The sequence below is a fragment of the Sphaerodactylus townsendi genome, linkage group LG09 (assembly GCF_021028975.2).
Source record: "Sphaerodactylus townsendi isolate TG3544 linkage group LG09, MPM_Stown_v2.3, whole genome shotgun sequence".
Taxonomy (NCBI): Eukaryota; Metazoa; Chordata; class Lepidosauria; order Squamata; family Sphaerodactylidae; genus Sphaerodactylus; species Sphaerodactylus townsendi.
Window position 1 is genome coordinate 72,056,374 of NC_059433.1, and position 22,408 is coordinate 72,078,781.

Sequence of the window (22,408 nt, forward strand, 5' to 3'; positions counted from 1 at the left end):
CAGCCCACAAGGTGTCTGTTGTGGGGAGCGGAAGGGAAAGGAGTTTGTAAGCCACTGTGAGTCTGTTCACAGGAGAGAAAGGTGGGATATAAATCCAAACTCTTCTTCTTTGTATACAAACCTGAATGGATTGATAAAGTACTTGAAGAACAGTTTGGATTTATACCCCATCTTCCTCTCCAGTAAGGAGTCTTAAAGTGGCTTACTAATCCTTCCTCTCTCCACAACAGACACGTCCCGCAGAGGTGGCCAAAAGTGGAAATCAATGGGAGGCCGCCACTTTAGTCTGAAAACTCTAAGGCTCATTCCGCACATGCAGAATAATGCACTTTCAAACTGCTTTCAGTGCTCTTTGAAGCTGTGCGGAATAGCAAAATCCACTTGCAAACAGTTGTGAAAGTGGTTTGAAAATGCATTATTTTGTGTGTGCGGAAGGGACCTAACATCCTCTCAGAGGCGGGGCGGGGCTTGATGCCCTGGGCGGAGCCATGGCGGAGGCACGGCCAGGCCGCAGAGGGGGCATGATGGGGTGTTCCGGGGCGGGGCTGGGCGGCACTGTGGCAGGGGCGCAGCGCGCACACGCGGCCCAGGTGGAGTTTCCCCTTGCGTGGGCTCTGCATCCTCTCTTCTGCTGTTAGAAACTGAGACCTTCGTTGGGAATAGATTAAAAATAAGTTGTGACAAGATGTTGGAAATAACATGTAAAAGCACCTGGTCCGGAAACTATTTGTACTAGGGACTGCATTTTAACAGTGAATTAATTTGAAATAATTTTGAAATAATTTTGTAGTGATTTGAGGTTTTTTAAAAAAACAAATTAATTGTTACATGAATGGCATCAGGCACTTTAACAACTAAGAAAAAATGATCATATCAGCTCTCCATGGTGTTGGATAAAAATCTTAAGCTTAGAAAACTTAATTGTTTTAGCTGGAGATACCAGAGATCAAACTTGAGAGTTTTAGCGCTTGCGCGCGCACACACACACACACACACACACACGTTTATATCCATCCATCCATCCATCCATCCATCCATCCATCCATCCATCCATCCATCCATCCATCCATCCATCCATCCATCCATCCATCCATCCATCCATCCATCCATCCATCCATCCATCCATCCATCCATCCATCCATCCATCCATCCATCCATCCATCCACATATGTATGTATGTATGTATGTATGTATGTATGTATGTATGTATGTATGTATGTATGTATGTATGTTTGTATGGATGGATGGATGGATGGATGGATGGATGGATGGATGGATGGATATGGATGGATGGATGGATGGATGGATGGATGGATGGATGGATGGATGGATGCATAAATATTGACTAACTGGGGATTTTGTTCACAAAAGGGCCCATGGCTAATTCTCGTGGACTATCCAAGCTGCTAAATGGCTAGATGAGCATTCCTTGCATAGTTTAATTAGCGTTGATTTATTAGTTTTATATACCTGCCCCTCCCTATGTAGGTTCAGGGCAGTTTCCAACATAACCCATAAGTCTTCCATAACAATTAAAACAATTTCAATTCCACTGTTAAAAAACTCAACGAGAATGATTTAAAACAATTGCAGCCCTTGGATCTCCAGATGGCGTCCAATTCATTAGACACCACCGAGGGAATGAACCACATGAGACAAAAAGGGAAGAGGGAGAGAAGAAGGCAAATGAGCCAAAGAAAGTAAAGGGGGAGGAATGAGAGGAGGGGGAAGGGAGAGGCCTAGATGGACTATTGCAGCTGCTTCAACCATATGCCTAGCGGAACAGCTCTGTCTTACAGGTCCTGTGAAACCTTACAACGTCTTGCAAGGCCTGGATCTCACTAGACAGAACTTTCTACCAGGTCGAAGCCAGGGGTGAACAAACCGTATCTGCTGTTGGAAAACCTCCTCGTACAGATTATACCTTTACATGACGAGCAGAGTGCACAGTGGCTAAGCACAGCGGTGCGGATCCCTGAACATGCGTGTGAGCTTTGGCACAAAGAAAGGCAGAGTCGTTTGTAGTTTCTAATCTAATAAAAAAGAGTATTTATTAGTGAACTCCATTCTGGATAGAAAGGTAGGTAGATAGGTTCACAATTCTATTCTGATCTAGCTTTATGGAGACGGATGCACGGAGCGCCCACCCTTCCTACGTACATGGTGCTGGATCGAGAGCAGTGGTGGGATCCAAAAATTTTAGTAACAGGTTCCCATGGTGGTGGGATTCAAACTGTGGCACAGAGCCAATGGGGCTGGGCGGGGCACGATGGGGGCGGGGCATTCCAGGGGCAGGGCATTCCTGGGTGGGACTGTGGCAAGGACGCAGTCGCTGTGCCGGTCCTTGGGCAGGAAACAAATGCATGCAGGCACAGGCTGCCACGCACGCCGGTGAACCTCCTGCTAGACTGCTTCAAGTTCTGCGCGCTACTGCTGAGAGGAGGGGCGTAACTAAGGCAAAAATCACATGGCAAAATCACCAATTAGTAACCCCCTCTCGGCACACACAAATAATTAGTAACCTACTCTCGGGAACCTGTGAGAACCTGCTGGATCCCACCTCTAATCAAGAGTAAGATGGAGAGTGAGAGACCGGAAGGAAGGAAGCCCCTGAGAGTATCAGTCTAATATCAAAGGGATAGTGCCAGCATGATGGAGTAAAGGTGACAAATGGTTGAGGCAGGAAACAGCGAAAAATCCTTCTCTTCCAACATCTGCCAGCCATGTCTGCTAACTGGCTTGGCAGAAACCTTTACAGGTGAGATGCAACAGAACCCGTCATGCAGTGAGAGTAGATAAAACTTTGAAATTAGCGTTTGCCTTGCCAAGGAGAAAACCTGATGGGATAAGTAGTTTTTGGAGATGTTGTAATGCATACAGATGTACGTCCCCTGCTCTGACATCTAATTGAAGGTGAAAGTTTGTTAGAGTGGCGGTCACCTGCTTCCTGCCTTCATCAATCCCAAAGAATTAATAGCTCAAAGAGCGCCGCTCATATGTTTATGGAGAACTGCAAAGCAGACCTTTGAAAAATACCATAAGTCACTGCCATGATGAACTCATTGCCATTCAGAACAGCTCTGTATAGCCGACGCTGACTGAAATGACTTGGCGCTTGGCCAAAGGGCCCTCATAGCGATGAAGCAGCAAGCAAATTTATTTTTCCTTCAGCTCCACACCACTCACAAGCAAACCTTAGAAAATTCATCCAAGTTCATCAATCATAGAATCATAAAATCACAGAGTTGGAAGAGACCCCAAGGGCCATCAAGTCCAACCCCCTGCCATGCAGGAACACACAAGCAAAGCACTCCTGACAGATGGCCACCCAGCCTCTGTTTGCAAACCTCCAAAGAAGGAGACTCCACCACACTCCAAGGCAGTGCATTCCACTGTCAAACAACCGTTACTGTCAGGAAGTTTTGCCTGATGTTCAGGTGGAATCTCTTTTCCTTCCCCTTGAACCCATTCCTCCTGGTCCTAGTCTCTGGAGCAGTGGAAAACAAGCTTGCTCCCTCACCAACATGACATCCCTTCAAATATCTAAGCAGGGCTACCATATCACTACTGCACCTTCTCTTCACCAAACTATACATACCCAGCTCCCTAAGTCTCTCCTCGTAGGGCATGGACTCCAGACCTTTGACCATTTTGGTCACCTTCCTTTGGATCTATTCCAGCTTGCCAATATGTAGCAACCCTAGACTTCCTTAGTGATCTCCTGGCAAAATTCTAACCAGGGCTAACTAAATATCCCCAGCTCCCCAGGTCTCTCCTCATAGTGGCTAAGAGCAGGTGCACTCTGATCTGGAGGAACCGGGTTTGATTCCCAGCTCTGCCACTTGAGTTGTGGTGTGGAGGCTTATCTGGGGAATTCTGATTAGCCTGTACACTCCCACACACGCCAGCTGGGTGACCTTGGGCCGGTCACAGTTCTTCTGAGCTCTCTCAGCCCCACCCACCTCACAGGGTGTTTGTTGTGAGGGGGGAAGGGCAAGGAGATTGGCCTTTGAGTCTCCTACAGGAGAGAAAGGGGGGATATAAATCCAAACTGTTCTTCTTCTCTATGGCATTATGTGCCTCTGAAGATCCGCCCCCTCCAAATCTCATCCTTCCCAGGTTCCACCCACAAATCTCCAGGAATTTCCTAGCCCAGATTTGGCAACTCTATAAAATCTTCTAAAGTAAACGTCTAAAATTGGTTTAAAAAACAAAACAGCCATGCCCTGTGTTTTTCTGGCAGCTAGCCCCAAACCAACCGAACAAACAATTCTGCCAGTGGTTTAGCAACCCTTCTGTCTCAAGGATTATCCCTGCACACACGCTGGAAATAGCTTCATGCCGTGCTGATTTTAAATTTACAGAGATCTCAGCAGCTGGTTGGGAAATGACCTTCTGATAGAGCGACATCTTGTGGTAGCTGAGAGATATAGCAAGCACACATCAATGCTGAGGTGCAAGGACTTGATCAAAGCTTTTCAGCAGCAACTTCGTGTGTGTGTGTGTGTGTGTGTATTCAGATTCTGTTCATTCATTTATTTACAAACGATAACTTTGAAATGAGATCATGAGCATAACTAAAAATAATCATGAATGCTAAAAACAAAGATAACGCCACTGAAAACACTGTCTTTCTGCACACATGCACATCATGTACACTCAGCTCTGCATATACCATAAGTTATCTCTGTCATGAACATGTGGTAAATATTCAAGAATGATATTGACAAGGTGGAACGGGTCTAGTGGAGGGCAACCAAAATGGCAAAAGGTCTGGAATTCATGCCCTACTAGGACAGACTTCAGGAGCTGGGGATGTTTAGTTTAGTGAAGAGAAGGTTAAGAGGTGACATGATAGCCATGTTTAGATATTTGAAGGGGTGTCAGGTTGGTGAGGGAGCAAGCTTGTTTTCTGCTGCTCCAGAGACTAGGACCAGCATTGTTCCTGCATTGCAGGGGGTTTGACTTGGTGGTCCTTGGGGTCTCTTCCAATTCTATGATTCTACGATAAAGACCTTAGCTGGTGGTATGCCATTGCCTGCCTTCACACAGCAACCTTGGACTTCCTTGGTGGGTTCCCATCCATGTTCTAACCAGCCTGACCCTGATTAGCCTCTGAGATCTGATGAGATCAGGCTAGACTGGGGCATCCAGGCATGTTTCTGCATTGCAGGGAGTTGGACTTGCTGGCCCTTGGGGCCTCTTCCAACTCTATGATTCTATCCGTGCAAGTGCACACATTACACACCAATAAGCACATGGATGAAGAAGGAATCGAACTAGGACAGTCCTCTAAACAGCTCGGAATTAAGGAACCAATTATGATGCCATTTCCAATGGGGTGTTGGAAGAGAGTGTTATGGATACAGTGAGTGGTCCCCCCCCCCCAAATAAGTGGGTTTTAGATCAAACCAAGCCTGAACAGTCCCTAGAAGCTAAAATTATCCATCTGGTTCCATAATGGGAAACTGGAAAAGACCATAATGCTGGAAAAGGTTGAAGGAAAAGATGAAGACCAAACATGAGATGGATTGACTTTATAAAGGTAGCAAGATCTGAGAAGGTTATTAAGGATAAGACATTTAGAGGACATTTATCCATAGCGTTACTATGAGTCAGAAGCCAATTGACAGCATTTACATGCACACGAGAGGTGTCAAATCCTTGACCAAACTAGCTTGATCTTGCAGATCTTGGAAACTAAGCAAGGTCAGCCCTGGGGTGGGAGTCTAGGCTCTCTACACAGAAACAGTTGGTGTCAATCCACCTCTGTCCGTCACTTGCCCTGAAGACCCTATGGGGGTCACCATAAATGCACTGAAATTTGATGGCAAATGTCTGTGTGTATGTGTGCTAAGAACATTAATGAAGGTTATTGAGAAACTATTGAGAAAACTCAGCAATCAAGGAATAAGAGGGGAAGTCCTCCTATGGATTAAAAACTGGTTGAGAAACAGGAAGCAAAGAGTGGGTGTGAATGGGAAATTCTCACAATGGAGAGTGGTGTCCCCCAAGGATCCGTTTTGGGACCAGTGCTCTTTAACCTATTCATAAATGACCTGGAAGTAGGGGTGAGTAGCGTGGTGGCCAAGTTTGCAGATGATACCAAATTATGTAGGGTGGTGAGAACCGCAAAGGATTGCGAAGAGCTCCAAGCGGACCTTGATAAATTAGGTGAGTGGGCTAAGAAATGGCAAATGCAGTTCAATGTAGCAAAATGCAAAGTGATGTACATAGGGGCAAAAAATCCAAACTTCACATACAGGAAGGGCAACAAGGATGATTGAGGGACTGGAGCACCTTCCCTATGAGGAGAGGCTGCAGTGTTTGGGACTCTTTAGTTTGGAGAGGAGATGTCTGAGGGGGGATAGGATTGAAATCTATAAAATTATGCATGGGGTAGAAAATGTTGACAGAGATACATTTTTCTCTCTTTCTCACAATACTAGAACCAGGGGGCATTCATTGAAAATGCTGCGGGGAAGAATTAGGACTAATAAAAGGAAACACTTCTTCACACAACGTGTGATTGGTATTTGGAATATGCTGCCACAGGAGGTGGTGATGGCCACTAACCTGGATAGCTTGAAAAAGGGCTTGGACAGATGTATGGAGGAGAAGTCGATCTCTGGCTCCCAATCTTGATCCTCCTTGATCTCAGATTGCAAATGCCTTAACAGACCAGGTGCTCGGGAGCAACAGCCGCAGAAGGCCATTGCTTTCACATCCTGCACGTGAGCTCCCAAAGGCACCTGGTGGGCCACTGCGAATAGCAGAGTGCTGGACTAGATGGACTCTGGTCTGATCCAGCAGGCTCGTTCTTATGTTCTTATCTCTATGTGCTCCTGCAGAGCAGGGGGATGGACTTTATGGCCCTTGATGGTGTCTCTTCCAACTCTGTGATTCTATGATTCGCTGCTATATTTCTGCAAAATAAGGGGCCGTTCCTAGAAATGTTGGAACAGGGGGAGAGAAACCCTGCCTTACCTTCTCTTCCCACTCCATACTTCCCTTAGCTGCTGCCCTCCCAGAGCTAACCGGGAAGAATTTCCCATGGTAGGCTACCTGGGCCTGTGGAGGACAAGAGCTCTGGATAAGAGAGTGAGAAAGAGAGCAGGGCAGAATCCTATGGAGTTCCTCTGAGATTCCTGGACACCCGACCAAACTGTCAGCCAAATCCAAATCCAAATCCAAAACCTTTATTAGGCATAAAAAACTGTCAGCCACCGATGAAGCAAACCGCTTTTCCTCTCTTAAATGCACTCGATGGGTCACATTCATTTCAGCTGCCGGCTTCTATACATCCCCAGAGTCTAGATCGGGATCCTTACATAACCTCGGCAGCTTTGATGTGGGGATGGCTTATTTATAACAGTTTGCTCTTAGTGAATAATAACCGCTGCTCATAAGTGTTTGTGCAGCTGCAAACCGTCTTTTCCTGCTGGGCTAGGTCCTTCGGGAGAGAAAGAAAGTTGATTGTTTGTTTGGGCTGGGCTTTCTCTGCCCCTCCCCGTCTCTGGAGGAGAATCCGACAACAGCTCTGATGATCCCCCCCCCCCCGTAGTAATTGTGCTTGATGCTCATCAGCCAGTCTTCCAAACAACACAGCAGAGGAAATTCACAGCAGGGTAGTTCTTCTTAATTATATTGAAGGCATAAGTCTGCCTCATACTGAGTCAGGGATTTAACACTGTCTATCAGTGTGGTGTATTGGTTAAGAGAAGGTGGATTCTAATCTGGAGAGCTGGGTTTGATTCCCCACTCCTCCACCTGAGTGGCAGAGGCTTATCTGGTGCCCCAGATGTGTTTCCGCACTCCTACATTCCTGCTGGGTGACTTTGGGCTAGTCACAGTCCTCTCAGAACTTTCTCAGCCCTACTTACCTCACAAGGTGTGGGGGAGGGAAGGGAAAGGAGATTGTAAGCCCCTTTGAGTCTCCTTACAGGAGAGAAAGGTGGAATATAAATCCAAACTCCTGCTCCTGCTCTTCTTCTTCTTCTTCTTCTTCTTCTTCTTCTTCTTCTTCTTCTTCTTCTTCTTCTTCTTCTTCTTCTTCTTCTTCTTCTTCTTCTTCTTCTTCTTCTTCTTCTTCTTCTTCTTCTTCTTCTTCTTCTTCTTCTTCTTCTTCTTCTTCTTCTTCTTCTTCTTCTTCTTCTTCTTCTTCTTCTTCTTCTTCTTCTTCTTCTTCTTCTTCTTCTTCTTCTTCTTCTTCCTCTTCTTCTTCCTCTTCCTCTTCCTCTTCCTCTTCCTCTTCCTCTTCCTCTTCCTCTTCCTCTTCCTCTTCCTCTTCCTCTTCCTCTTCCTCTTCCTCTTCCTCTTCCTCTTCCTCTTCCTCTTCCTCTTCCTCCTCCTCCTCCTCCTCCTCCTTCTTCTTCTTCCTCCTCTTCTTCCTCCTCTTCCTCTTCCTCTTCCTCTTCCTCCTCTAATTAGCATCAGCTTTCTAGGATCTCTAGCAGAGGCCTTTCACATTACTTAGTACTTGGTCCTTTTAACTGGAGATACTGGGTACTAAACTTTGGACCTTTTGCACTTTATTAGCCTCCCTTCCATCCCATCTTCCATGGTCAGGGAGATGCTGCCCGCTTTAAACAGTTTGCAGGTTGCATCTGCGTAGCTACGCAGGTGCAGCCTGTCGTATCATGGGACACCGGCATGGCTGTGGGGGCTCATTTCTGCCTGCCTGCATAGCTACGCATGCGTGGGAAGTAATTTTTAAAAAGGAAGAAGCGTATTTGTGCGAAAGTGCAACAGCAAAGTGGATTGTTTCTGTGGGCTCCAATCACTGCCTGCACGGATGCGTGTGAACGTGAAAACAGGAAAACAATTTCCTTTATTACACAACTGCAACCCATTATACATTTGCCATACAGAATCAGCCTCAGTGACTTCAATGGACTTAGGAGGGTGTGTCTCAGTTTCGGACTGCACTCTTATGTGAAAGTAATGGCCTGCTGCTGCTGCTGCTCCCGAGCACCTGGTCTGCTAAGGCATTTGCAAACTCAGATCAAAGAGGATCAAGATTGGTAGCCATAGATCAACTTCTCCTCCATAAATCTGTCCAAGCCCCTTTTAAAGCTATCCAGGTTAGTGGCCATCACCACCTCCTGTGGCAGCATATTCCAAACACCAACCACACGTTGCGTGAAGAAGTGTTTCCTTTTATTAGTCCTAATTCTTCCCCCCAGCATTTTCAATGAATGCCCCCTGGTTCAAGTATACTGTCATCCATGTACTGAGTATTACATATTCACTGTTGGGTCACCATGACAAACAATAAGGCTTATAATCTGTGAAGAGCTGACCATCTAAAATGTAGGAGGAAACCAGAGCAGACCCCAGTTGCCCACCATCACCAAGAAGAAGAAGAGTTTGGATTTATATCCCTCTTTTTTCTCCTGTAAGGAGACTCAAAGGGGCTTACAATCTCCTTTCCCTTCCACCCTCCCCACAACAAACACCCTGTGAGGTATATGGGCCCTAGAGAGCTCTGAAGAACTGTGGCTAGCCCAAGGTCACCCAGCTGGCTTGTGTGGGAGTGCACAAGCTAATCTGGTTGACCAGATAAGCCTCCACAGCTCAAGTGGCAGAGCGGGGGAATCAAACCCGGTTCTCCAGATGAGAGTGCACCTGCTCTTAACCACTACCCCACACTGGTCAATAGGTCAACCATGATTACTCTGGAAACAGCACTGGGCAAAGTGGTTGCAATCTTCTCCGTTGTGTTCTTGCTGAAGTTGTTCTGAGAGTTCAAGTGACACAAAAGCAGCAACTGCTGTACTGGTGGGCACATCGCTGGGTGTGCTTTTATTAGAAACACGTCAGAGTTACATAAAACGTTTGCTCACGATTCATCGTGCTGAGTGCTAGATCACCTACGTAAACAGTGACAAATAGAATCAAAGCTATAAATTGCCTCCAAGCGGCACAAGAAGCAGAGTCCTCCCTCTTATATTAGCCCATTTTCAATACTTCACACAGTCCCAGAATCTACCCTTCTGCACCCGCTTCAAGCTATCCAGAAATCTTGACAGCGACGGAGCTACTCACTTCCGCTCTCCAAAGTATGAATAGAACAGTGAATCCATTTATTATTTATATTCCATTGTTTACATTATTTATAGTCTGACTTTCTCACAGTGAATCAGTACAATCAACCAAATGGGACACCAGATAACCAGTGGGTTAGGATTTTAGAACCAGCGTGGTATCGTGGTTAAAAGTGGGTAGACTCTAATCTGGAGAAATGGGTTTGATTCCCCACTCCTCCGCATGAGCGACAGACTCTTATCTGGCGAACTGGATCTGTTTCCCTCACTCCTCTACATGAAGCCTGCTGGGTGACCTTGGGCTAGTCACAGTTCTTCAAAACTCTCTCAGCCCCACCTAACTCACAAAGTGTCTGTTGTAAGGAGAGGAAGGGAAGGCGATTGTAAGCTGCATTGAGACTCCTTAAAAGAAAAAAGGTGGGGTATAAATCCAAGCTCTTCTTCTTCTAAATACAATAGCCATGTTTAGATATTTGAAGGGAAGTCATGTTGGCGAGGGAGCAAGCTTGTTTTCTGCTGCTCCAGAGACCAGGAGTCATGGGTTCAAGGTGAAGGAAAAGAGATTCCACCTAAACATCAGGAAAAACTTCCTGACAGTAAGGGCTGTTTGACAGTGGAATGCACAACCTCGGAGTGTGGTGGAGTCTCCTTCTTTGGAGGTTTTTAAAGAGAGGCTGGATGGCCATCTTTCAGGAGTGCTTTGATTATGTGTTCCTGCATTGCAAGGGTTTGGACTTGATGGGAATGGACTTGATGGCCCTTGGGGTCTCTTCCAGCTCTATGATTCTATTCTTCTTCTTCAGAAAGAAACAGAAGCATAGCCTAAATATTCATGTGACACATTAAGCAGTACAGAAATTACATAATTGGAACCTACTTACAATATGCCATACGAAACAATACAGACCAAGCCCCAATCATTTACCCAAGTAAGTCTGTGAACCATTTTATATAGTGTGGCCTCAGAGGTGGGATCCAGCAGGTTCTCACCAGTTCCCAAGAGTGGGTTACTAATTATTTGTGTGTGCCGAGAGGGGGTTACCAATTAGGTCTGCTTTTCCATTAGAAATTCCATCAGGTCCAAAAATCATAAAGTCCTGTTGTTTCCTATGTGGCTGGTTAGCGAAGGTAGAAAATGGGATAATTCTCCCTGTTGGGCTGTTTTAAAAACATGTTTTAGAAATATGGTAAAGTTCCTTGTTTTAGGAAAGTATCCTTCTTTTGATTTCTAGAAACAAAATTAAGTATTTGAAAGTATTAAGTATTTGACAGGCAGTCAATTAGAGGAGAAGTAGTTGTTTCTGTTGGCAGTAGACGATAGGACTTGCTATAATGAGTTTAAATTATGGACGGAAAGATACCAGCTGGAAATTAGGACCTTTTTTTACAGTAAGAGTTTTTTACAGTAACAGAGAAATTATTAATGCCCCACCCCCGGAATGTCCGGCCACGCCCCCGTCAAGCCCCACCCAGCCCCATTGGCGCTATGCCACTGTTTGAATCCCACCACCAAGGGAACCTGTTACTAAAAATTTTGGATCCCACCACTGCGTGGCCTTTTACCTGGGCAGAAAAATCCTCTAGAATAGTTCAGTTTTGCAGAGGCCCCTTCTGTACATGCAGAATAATGCACTTTCAGTCCACTTTCAATGCACTTTGCAGCTGGATTTTACTGTGCGGATTAGGGCCTTAGAGGGTTGCAAATGAAATTACTGCAAGGGCGTGAGGACTGATTGGCTGACAGTTTCTTCAAGACAAACAGCAACACTTTGGTCAGTCTGTGGTCCTCGGGACAAACACGGGCATTGCTGCAGCAACGTTCTAAACATACTGGATCTAATCTACTAGGTTTCTTTGCCTAGACAGAAAAAAAATATCCCTCTGCAGGAGGCAAGGAAATACAGTCTGCGATGATGAGATCAGTTGGCTTAAGGTTGCAGTGTGCTAATACCCCATGTTGTTGCCCCAAACCTTGCGGATTTCAAGGTGGATACAAATGAAAAAAGCAGGATGAGCTCAGTTGTCCTTCCTTTAGGTGGGTGTAGATGAAAGAAGCAAAGAGCCTCGCCTACTCCGCCACTTGGCTGTTTGTGCAGGCTTTGATCTCACATCTGCCTCTCTTCAGGGCACAATCGACTGATGTTCCCCATGCATAACTTTAATGGGTTCCAGCGCAGCTGAAAAACTCATAGCTTCACGATTGCGTCTAGATGTTTTTATATCTATCTTGCATGTCCCTCTAATGCCAAAGAAGGGGAAGATCAAGATGTATCCCTGGTGGGAAAGAGTCTGGGGTATTCTTTGGATTCATCTGGCTGTACATGGAAAGGAAAGGAGCTTGTAAGCCACCTTGCTTCTCCTTACAGGAGTGAAATGTGGGATATAAATCCAAACTACTCCTCCTCCTCTTCCTCCTCTTCTTTCAGTGGCACAGTGATTAAGAGCAGGTGTGCTCTAATCTGGAGGGACCAGGTTTGATTCCCCGCTCTGCTGCCTGAGCTGTGGAGGCTTATCTGGGGAATTCAGATTAGCCTGTGCACTCCCACACACAGCAGCTGGGTGACCTTGGGCTAGTCACCGCTTTTCGGAGCTCTCTCAGCCCCACCCACCTCACAGGGTGTTTGTTGTGAGGGGGGAAGGGAAAGGAGTTTGTTAGCCCCTTTGAGTCTCCTTACAGGAGAGAAAGGTGCGGTATAAACTTTTCTTCTTCTTCTTCTTAGCCATAGATCGACTTCTCCTCCATAAATCTGTCCAAGCCCCTTTTAAAGCTATCCAGGTTAGTGGCCATCACCACCTCCTGTGGCAGCATATTCCAAAGACCAATCACACGTTGCGTGAAGAAGTGTTTCCTTTTATTAGTCCTAATTCTTCCCCCCAGCATTTTCAATGGATGCCCCCTGGTTCTAGTATTGTGAGAAAGAGAGAAAAATTTCTCTCTGTCGACATTTTCTACCCCATGCATAATTTTATAGACTTCAATCGTATCCCCCCTCAGATGTCTCCTCTCCAAACTAGAGAGTCCCAAACGCTGCAGCCTCTCCTCATAAGGAAGGTGCTCCAGTCCCTCAATCATCCTCGTTGCCCTTCTCTGCACTTTTTCTATCTCTTCGATATCCTTTTTGAGATGTGGTGACCAGAACTGAACACAGTACTTCAAGTGCGGTCGCACCACGGCTTTATATAAGGGCATGACAATCCTTGCAGTCAGCTGTGACTAGATGACATTGTTCAGTATCACTAACTGGAGTTCTTAAACTTCGGCATTTCTGGGTTTTATAATTGTGTTTTCTATTATGTGTTTATAATAATTAGTTTGTATTGTAAGGCACCTTGAGTTCCACAAGGGAGAAAAGTGGCTAATAAGTGTTCCAAACTATCATGTAAGAGTGCAACCCTCCTTCCCCCAATAAATAAAATTGTGGATGTAGGAACGTTTCACCCAGCAACTGCAATAAATTATGTAAATTAAGCCCACTCATCTTTTTGCTCTGCATAATTTAACCTTTAGCATAGGGAATTGGCACAATTGCACACGGTTTGCAGACCCTGTTCATGAATAGGCCATTTAATACAAATTCTTAGCACAGTGCTTTCAAGATGGCCCCTACTAGAAAATGGCCTTTTCTGTATACACCATTTAAAATGTTTTGAGGCAGGAAATTAAATGTTTTCTCAGTGGAATTCCACACTACTTCCCCCCCCCCCTTGGTTCTGAAAAGGTTCCCAAGCAACTTTTTCTTCTGTTTTATTTGAAAACGCTTTAAAAACAGTTCTTTAGAATGAAACGTTTCAGAGCCACCCTTCCTGGCTGTGAGGTTGTATTTATAACATTTTATCTCCTCCCCACCCCGCCATTTTCCATGCCTCTGTGCCATCACCCAACTTTCCCTCAGCACTATTTTTTCACATCTCTGATCTCAGTCCTTTCCCCCTCGTCTCTTATTTTCAATATTTTGGCCCACTCCGCATGGGCCTGTTCAGTGCCGTCACAATGGTTTAAACATAAGAACATAAGAACAAGCCAGCTGGATCAGACCAGAGTCCATCTAGCCCAGCTCTCTGCTACTCGCAGTGGCCCACCAGGTGCCATTGGGAGCTCACATGCAGGATGTGAAAGCAAGGGCCTTCTGCGGCTGTTGCTCCCGATCACCTGGTCTGTTAAGGCATTTGCAATCTCAGATCAAAGAGGATCAAGATTGGGAGCCATAAATCGACTTCTCCATAAATCTGTCCAAGCCCCTTTTAAAGCCATCCAGGTTAGTGGCCATCACCACCTCCTGTGGCAGCATATTCCAAACACCAATCACACGTTGCGTGAAGAAGTGTTTCCGTGGGGCCATTCACACGCTTCTGTGTGGGCAGCCCCGGAGCTACCATGGCCCACAGAGGTGCCTAAAAGCGGTGCCTCCAACCCAGGTGCAAAATGCTGTTCCTCCCTCATTGAGTGAGTTTCAGAAACAGCGTTTCCCCACTGGTTGGGGGCGGGGGGAAGCACGGTGCTGCCTTGTTGCAGAGGCAGCAGCCGTGCAAAGCGCTCTCCTGGAACTGCGTTTTTACCATTCCAGGGATGCTGCTTTTGGCCCATGGGGAGTGGGCCATTTGTGGGGTTCAAATAATTTAATAACTGGTTCCGGTGGTGAGAGTTAAATAATTTAACAACTGGTTGTTTCCAAGCACCATATTAACAACCAGTTCTGCTGAAGTGGTGCGAACCTGCTGAATCCCACCTAGTGTTGTTGGTTTTTTTTTAGCTGTTTGGGGAAACCCATGAAACCTCAATTAAATGGAGCTACAGAGCATTGAAGCAGTGAATCTAGAAAGCATCATTTCAAGGAAGCAAAAGACATTTTTTTAAAAAACCCTTCAATGGTGGCCATACAATGTTTGAAGGAGTGAGTGTTGAATGTTGACAGAGAGACATTTTTCTCTCTTTCTCACAATACTAGAACCAGGGGGCATTCATTGAAAATGCTGGGGGGAAGAATTAGGACTAATAAAAGGAAACACTTCTTCACGCAACGTGTGATTGGTGTTTGGAATATGCTGCCACAGGAGGTGGTGATGGCCACAAACCTTTATAGCTTTAAAAGGGGCTTGGACAGATTTATGGAGGAGAAGTCGATTTATGGCTACCAATCTTGATCCTCCTTGATCTGAGATTGCAAATGCCTTAACAGACCAGGTGATCGGGAGCAGCAGCTGCAGAAGGCCATTGCGTTCACATCCTACATGTGAGCTCCCAAAGGCACCTGGTGGGCCACTGCGAGTAGCAGAGAGCTGGACTAGATGGACTTTGGTCTGATCCAGCTGGCTTGTTCTTATGTTCTTATGAGTGCGGACAAACATCAAGGTAAAGGTGGGGGGAATTGGAATATTTCTGGAAACATTGTATGTGACCTATGAGGAGAGGACCACTGTTGTAATCTGAAGAAGAAGAGTTTCGATTTGTACCCCCCTTTCTCACCTGTAAAGAGACTCAAAGGGACTTACAAACTCCTTTCCCTTCCTCTCTCCACAACTGTTGTTTTTTCACAAACGGACATAGAAGCTTTGCTGCCTGCTCGAAGGACTCCATTTGCTTCCAATATGCTCTGCTTGTGTACTGAGAAGTCAAAATGGCCTCCTGTGCATTTCTTCCTTTGTCGCTCATCTCCCAGAAATCATGCCTTTTAACGTTACCTCAGGGAAGTGAAGAGCACCTGCAGACATTAAAACGACTGGATGGTGACATTTGCTTATGAACGGTGAGCAATTTTGCTTTTCTGATTTTATATTTTTTTAAAAAGGCATCTATATTGCAGTCCTCAGCTGCAAATCAGTGTATCAACTAATTAGGTGATTCAGCCGTTAAAAGATCGACGTTTAATCAGTATTTATTTGGTAGATGAACCTGTCTTCTATTCTAATTACCTCGGCATGACTATTCTCGCCCACACTTTCTAGATTCATAACCTCTATTCTTCTTCCTAAATGTGTTTTAAGATCACATGCTCTAACAGGGAGCAGAAAATCCACCCTTTTCCAAGGCCTGTGGTTGTCATACAAAATATGCAATTGCACCCCTACAAAAGGTATAAAGGTCTACCTTCCCCCACCCCCGCCCGCCTGCCACGCCCTTAAGAACATAAGAACATAAGAACGAGCCTGCTGGATCAGACCAGAGTCCATCTAGTCCAGCACTCTGCTACTCGCAGTGGCCCACCAGGTGCCTTTGGGAGCTCACATGCAGGAGGTGAAAGCAATGGCCTTCTGCTGCTGCTGCTGCTCCTGAGCACCTGGACTGTTAAGGCATTTGCAATCTCAGATCAAGGAGGATCAAGATTGGTAGCCATAGATCGACTTCTCCTCCATAAATCTGTCCAAGCCCCTTTTAAACCCATCTAGGTTAGTGGCCATCACCACCTCCTGTGGCAGCATATTCCAAACACCAGTCACACGTTGCGTGAAGAAGTGTTTCCTTTCATTAGTCCTAATTCTTCCCCCCAGCATTTTCAATGAAGGCCCCCTGGTTCTAGTATTGTGAGAAAGAGAGGAAAACTTCTCTCTGTCAACATTTTTTACCCCATGCATAAAACTGTCGATCTCCACTGCATCTACCCCAACTCTTTGACTCTGGTCTGCCCAGAGGGGTGTGCTGAGCCCCTTCCCCTGAAGCTGGTGACCCTGAATCCCCCTCCTGCCCTCCCACCCTCCACACCCACCCTCTCCCTGGGGCTGGTGGGAGACATGGCCGGCGGGCGCAATGTGCCGAGCCCGAGGTTCCTCACTGGATGGGCTGGTGGGCGCGTAGTGTCAACGCTGTCGGAGCCACCACCGCCGTTCCCCACATGACTAAATGGCCTCTGCCTAGCGACATGTGACCCCACTGTTTGGAGCTGACACCCTTAGCTACAGCAGACTCAGGGCCAGCCGATAGGCCCACTTCCTCCCTTGAAGGAAGAAGGCCAGCAAAGGAAGATCTGCCTAATCCCAAATGGACAGACATTCAAATTTAATCTCAGTCCTGTCAAACCAACCTCCCATCCTCTGACTTCTTCCTTTGTCTGTTTTGCAAGCAGGGCCTGTCTCTCTTGATGGATGGGAACCACTTTGGGAGGCCACGGCTGCCTGAAAAGAGGGGTGTAAACAAACAAATCTTCTCCCAAGGGAGCAGGAAGGAATTTGACAGGCTCCTGGGCAAACTCGAACACTAGCTTGGCAGCTCCGGAAATCCTGCCAGCACCTCTGCAGTGGCAGCTGATGTCAGGTCGCCTTCTGCGACTGGACATGTTTGGAAACGCCACTGTCATGTCGGAACAATTGCTTCAGCTCATCCGCACCTCACAGAAACCAAAAGCAGATGGAAATAACGATGGCAGGGTGCCATTTTTCTACCCTCTTCTGCCCCCCCTTGCTTTGTAAAAGAAGAAGAAGAAGAAGGGTTTGGATTTATATCCCCCCCTTTCTCTCCTGTAGGAGACTCAAAGGGGCTTACAATCTCCTTGCCCTTCCCCCCTCACAACAAACACCCTGTGAGGTAGGTGGGGCTGTGAGAGCCCCGAAGAACTGTGACTAGCCCAAGGTCACCCAGCTGGCGTGTGTGGGAATGCACAGGCTAATCTGAATTCCCCAGATAAGCCTCCGCAGCTCAGGTGGCAGAGCTGGGAATCAAACCCAGTTCCTCCAGATTAGATACACGAGCTCTTAGCCTCCTACGCCACTGCTGCTCCTATAGGCAAGAAAGGGGAACTAGGAGGCAAGAAAGGGGAACTAGGACCATCAACGGCATGGCTAAAAATGAAGTAAATGAAAACAGTTCCAGCTTCGTTCAGAAGTGCCAACATCATCACTAGCTTTTTGAGGATAAACACCAGGGGGGCCTTAATGACTGTGAGGCCTAAAATTGCCAACTTCCAGGTGGGGTCTGGAGATCTCCTGGAATTACAACTGACTTCCAGATGACAGAGATCCGTTCCCCTGGAAAAAATGGCTGGTTTGAAGGGTGGATTGTATGCAGAGGTGGAGCAAGGGGAAACTATGCCCAGAGTGCACATGCCCTGGGCCCCTGCCGTGGCGGCGCCCGCTACGGCCCCAGAATGCCCCCACTATGCCCTCACCATGCCCCCTCGACAGCCCAGCCATGCCTCCGTTGCTGCTTGGCCCAGGGCGTCAGCCTGCCTTGCCCCGTAAGTGCTCATCCACTAATTGTATGGCGTTATACCATGCCGAGGTCCCTCCCTCCCCCAAATTGTTCACCGCAGCTGAACTCCCCTTGCTTGCCCACTGCAAACCTTATGGTGCCTGTACAAATCATATCATTTTTGTTCAAGTTGAGGAAGTTGAGCACACTGAGGCCAGCCTGGCAAGATGGTGGCGACAAGGACTGGGAGGGTGGGCTCTAGCCTTGTCCCTACCTCCAGCGTCTTCCCAGCTTCTATGCCACCTGGTCAGAGGAAAGCAACCTGGATTTACTTTCCTCTGTCTTAGTGCCAGGAAGGCTGGAAAAACACTGGGGGGCAGGGACAAGGCCAGGGAAAGCGTGTTTTTCCCCTGGCCTTCTTCCCACTCTCAGTTTCTTGCCTGACTTGAATGAAAATATGATTTTTAAAGGCACCAAAGAAGGTTTTTTGTGAGATCAGCAAGGGGGAGGGCGGTGACCAGGGTACCCCCAGGCACCTGGGGCAAGACCCCCCCTTGTTCCCCCCTTGCCCCCCCTTGTCCCTCTCACTATGTCCCTGGTAACACATGGGTCAGATCTGCTCAAAATTGAATTTCTATGGTGTATCCCTTTGAGAAAGTCAGCTTAGTTATGGAAGACAAGTTTTTTTGGGGGGGGGGGCATCAAATTTTCTTCGCTGTGAAGGCGTGCAAAAGTCCGTAATCAACTGCTGCAGAGATGTTTTACATTCTTTGGAAACTCACACAAGGGAGCACTGCAATCTCTCCCACAAGGAGGAGGAACGGCGTGGATTGCAGCTATCTTGACTGCAACGAAAGGAGGTTAATTGCTGCCGAGTTGTCTTTCCGTCTTTTCATTTGCGTTGATGGTTTTCTCCTCCCGATGGTGAGAATGGGCATAATGTTAGTACCTCCCTAGACAATTCAAGGACTACAAAGGTCAGTTTCCCTGGGGAAAACGGTTGCTTTGGAGGGGGATCAAAAAGACATGACAAAAGGGGTAGCGGAGCAGAGCCAAAAGAGAAAGAAAAAACGACTACGCCATGACTGATGGCAATAAAGAGTTAAGTACAAGCATTTAATAATGCATAAAGGTGACATCACGTGTAACAAAGTAGCATGAAGTCGTTACGGGCGACGCAAGGAATAGGCGAGAGGCAGCGATATCATCCGGTGGAGAGAAGCCAGTGGCGATATAGCGTGATCCGTGGATCTGGCTACTCTGGCTACTCTGCCGAGCTGGCGGTCCCTAGCACCTTTTATTAGGGTTTTTGGGAAGGCTGGAGAGCGGGAGAATGTTGCACAATACGTGAATCATAGGGGCTGCGTACGTGCAGGAGGAAACGTTCCTGTTTGGGCCTAATCCATACCTGGGGGTATGCACCTTTTGTCCCTTTGTCCAGGACGTCTTGTGACCCGTGAGTCACGGGGGTCTTGTGACCGGTGAGGGTGCTCGCCCAGAGGGCAACAGATGGCGCAGGCATTCCTGTGCTCTGTCTGAAGCTCTGCCGGGTTCACTGGCTCACCCCTACAAATAGTATGATAGAACAAACTAAGCATGTCAAACAAAAGCCACATTCCTCAACAACAGACACAACATAAGAAGCGCAAACAAACAAAGCTTGTGAGGGTATGCTTGAAGGCATATATGTTGTAAATCACCCAGGGCAAGAGGCGTAGCTCCAAGGGGGCGGGGGGGGGCCTGTGACACACCAGGCATACACCCTGTGGAGGCATGGCGAGGGTGTTCCAGGAGCGTGGCGGGGCGTTCTGGGGCAGGACGGGTGGACATTGGCGTGGCAGGGGCAGAGGATGCACCAGTGCGCTGGTCACTTTTCCTCCTTGCTGCGCCTCTGCCCAGAGCCCTTTGGGAGGTGGGCGGTATAAGAAATTTAATAATCAATCAATAAATAGTACCTTGCTGAGCTCCCTCCATTCTCCAAATCCCACCCTCCCCGGGCTTCACATCCAAAATGTTCAGGTATTTCCCATCCTGGAGCTGACAACCCCATAACATACTAGGATTAGATGAATTGTATATCAGATTACCCAACATGGTGATTGTGGGTGCCATGGCATCCAACATCCCCTTTTCTGGTGCTCACCAAATGTTTTTAGAAAGTGTGCGTGTGGGGGAGGGGAGCAGCTAAGGCCAGATAGTCTCTGACTGATTATTGGAGCTCTGATTGGCTGCAACTCAGCACGAGGATCTGCCCTGTGTAGCTGAAATTGAGCTGTGGTAATCATTTTGTGGCTGGCTCCGCCTCCAGCAGCAGCCATTTTGTGGCCGCCATTTTGTTGCTGCGCCCACCTGCTGTGTCATGTTTTCCAGATGTGCACACAGGCTTGAAAAGGTTGGGGGATCCCTGTTGCATTCAGTTTCTTTGCATATTTTCAGTTTCGCCCTGGATCTTCTAGAGGGCGTTTTTGGTCTGTCTGTTCTGCTTTCAAGAGACACTCATGAACAACACAGTGAAATCACAGGCGGTGTTCACAGCATCTGTGATTCTTACCTGTAATGGCCCAATCCAGAGGAGCTGCACGTGTCTACTTGCGGAAAGCCCTCTGGAGGCAGGGAGTGCTATGGCAGTGGCACCATTTCTTGCCGCCTGGGGCTCTGGATTGGGCTACCCATCTCCCACCCACAAGGAATGCACATTGAGACCAGCGTGGCGTAGTGGTTAAGAGCAGGAGGATTCTAATCTGGAGAACCGGGTTTGATTCCCCCACTCCTCCACCTGAGTGGCAGAGGCTTATCTGGTGAGCCAGATGTGTTTCCGCACTCCTACAGTCCTGCTGGGTGACCTTTGGCTAGCCACAGTTCTTGGGAACTCTCTCAGCCCCACCTGCCTCACAAGGTGTCTGTTGTGGGGAGAGGAAGGGAAAGGAGTTTGTCTCCATACAGGAGTCTCCTTACAGAAGAAAAAGGTGGGGTATAAATCTAATCTCTATTCTTCTTCTTCTTTTGGCCTTAGATTCCGCTACAACATTTACATAAACACTCTGGTGTGGCCCAGCAGGCTCTTTCTTATGTTCTTTTGTTCTCTTTGGCACCATTGTTTGAGCTCACTTAGTTCTCCCTTGCCTGATTATTTGCCGCATTTCTCTATTTGTTCTTTTATGGGGGGATCTTTGAAGCATTTAGTATATGAGGAGTAGAGAATGCAGCACCAATTCGACATAGGACTCAATTCGACATAGGGGATCATATCATGGCGGCCAGGAATTGTTTTGAGGGAGTGAATGCAGACAAAAAAAAAGGGGGGGGGATTGAAAACACTTCACAAATGTTTTACACATGTTTTAGGAGATTTTGTGTGGAAAGGGGCCTCTGAATTGGTCTTGAGCACTTTGTGAGAGTCACCACGAGATGGCAGTAAAGGAAAATGAAAAACGAAACCATCGAGGGCATTCAAGGATATAGATAGCTCCAACTGTGATTAAAAAGCCAAAAATAGTGACATGTTAGAACCTCGCACATTTCTTGGGGGAAAAGAAACCCAGTGAGAAAAGAAATCTATTAAAAATGTCCTCAGCTATCCGGAGAACGTTGGGAATAGTGATGGACAAACTCCCCCATACTTGACCAAAAAAAACCTCCAAACAATTCTAATTTTACCAGCATTATTCTTAACGGTCTTGTAAATGTTCAGAAGGGATTTATGAATATTTAGGAGGATGATTACAACATGTCAGACCATGAATATGGGTGCCCATTCCTCGCTCTGCCAGTTTCCCTTTCCCAAAACCACAAACTGTACCCTTCCTGAGGGATGTGTTTGTAGCCAAGGGGTGCCAGCAACCCCAAGAGATTCCCTTTAAACAGATTTTCCTTTAAATGTCCTTTTAACAGAAACAGAGACCCTTTGATCGAACCCAATATTTTACTGTAACTTTGGCTTCCCAACATTTCTCAGCAGGACTTCCTGCCAGGATTGATCCGAATTTTCGTCGGGTTGGCGGTTTTCTGAGCAAAATCAGGAGATCCAGAAAGCTACAATTTCCACCTACCCCGATAAAGTAGTAAGTTCTGAGCATGTGCCAAGTACAGCTACCAGCCGGCTGACAGTGCGATAATTAATACTGCCAAGAGCCCAAATGATGATACACTTGACATACTCTGGGTTTACAGCATGAGCAAAATCATCAGCACAAATGAGTGGAGTGCTCAGAGTAAGATAAAGCAGCAATATGAGCATAACTTG

General features: G+C 46.9%; 1 protein-coding gene across 1 annotated transcript in view; it reads left to right on the forward strand.

The window, feature by feature from the left end:
- The first annotated feature begins 16,610 nt into the window (after positions 1-16,610).
- The window catches only part of LOC125439487 (adenylate cyclase type 8-like), a 44,663-nt gene continuing 38,865 nt past the window's right edge, over positions 16,611-22,408 (forward strand). Inside the window, exons 1-2 of the mRNA XM_048508588.1 lie at positions 16,611-16,824; positions 18,159-18,211. Of these exons, the coding sequence (XP_048364545.1) occupies positions 16,611-16,824; positions 18,159-18,211 (267 nt within the window). The remainder of the gene's footprint in view (positions 16,825-18,158; positions 18,212-22,408) is intronic.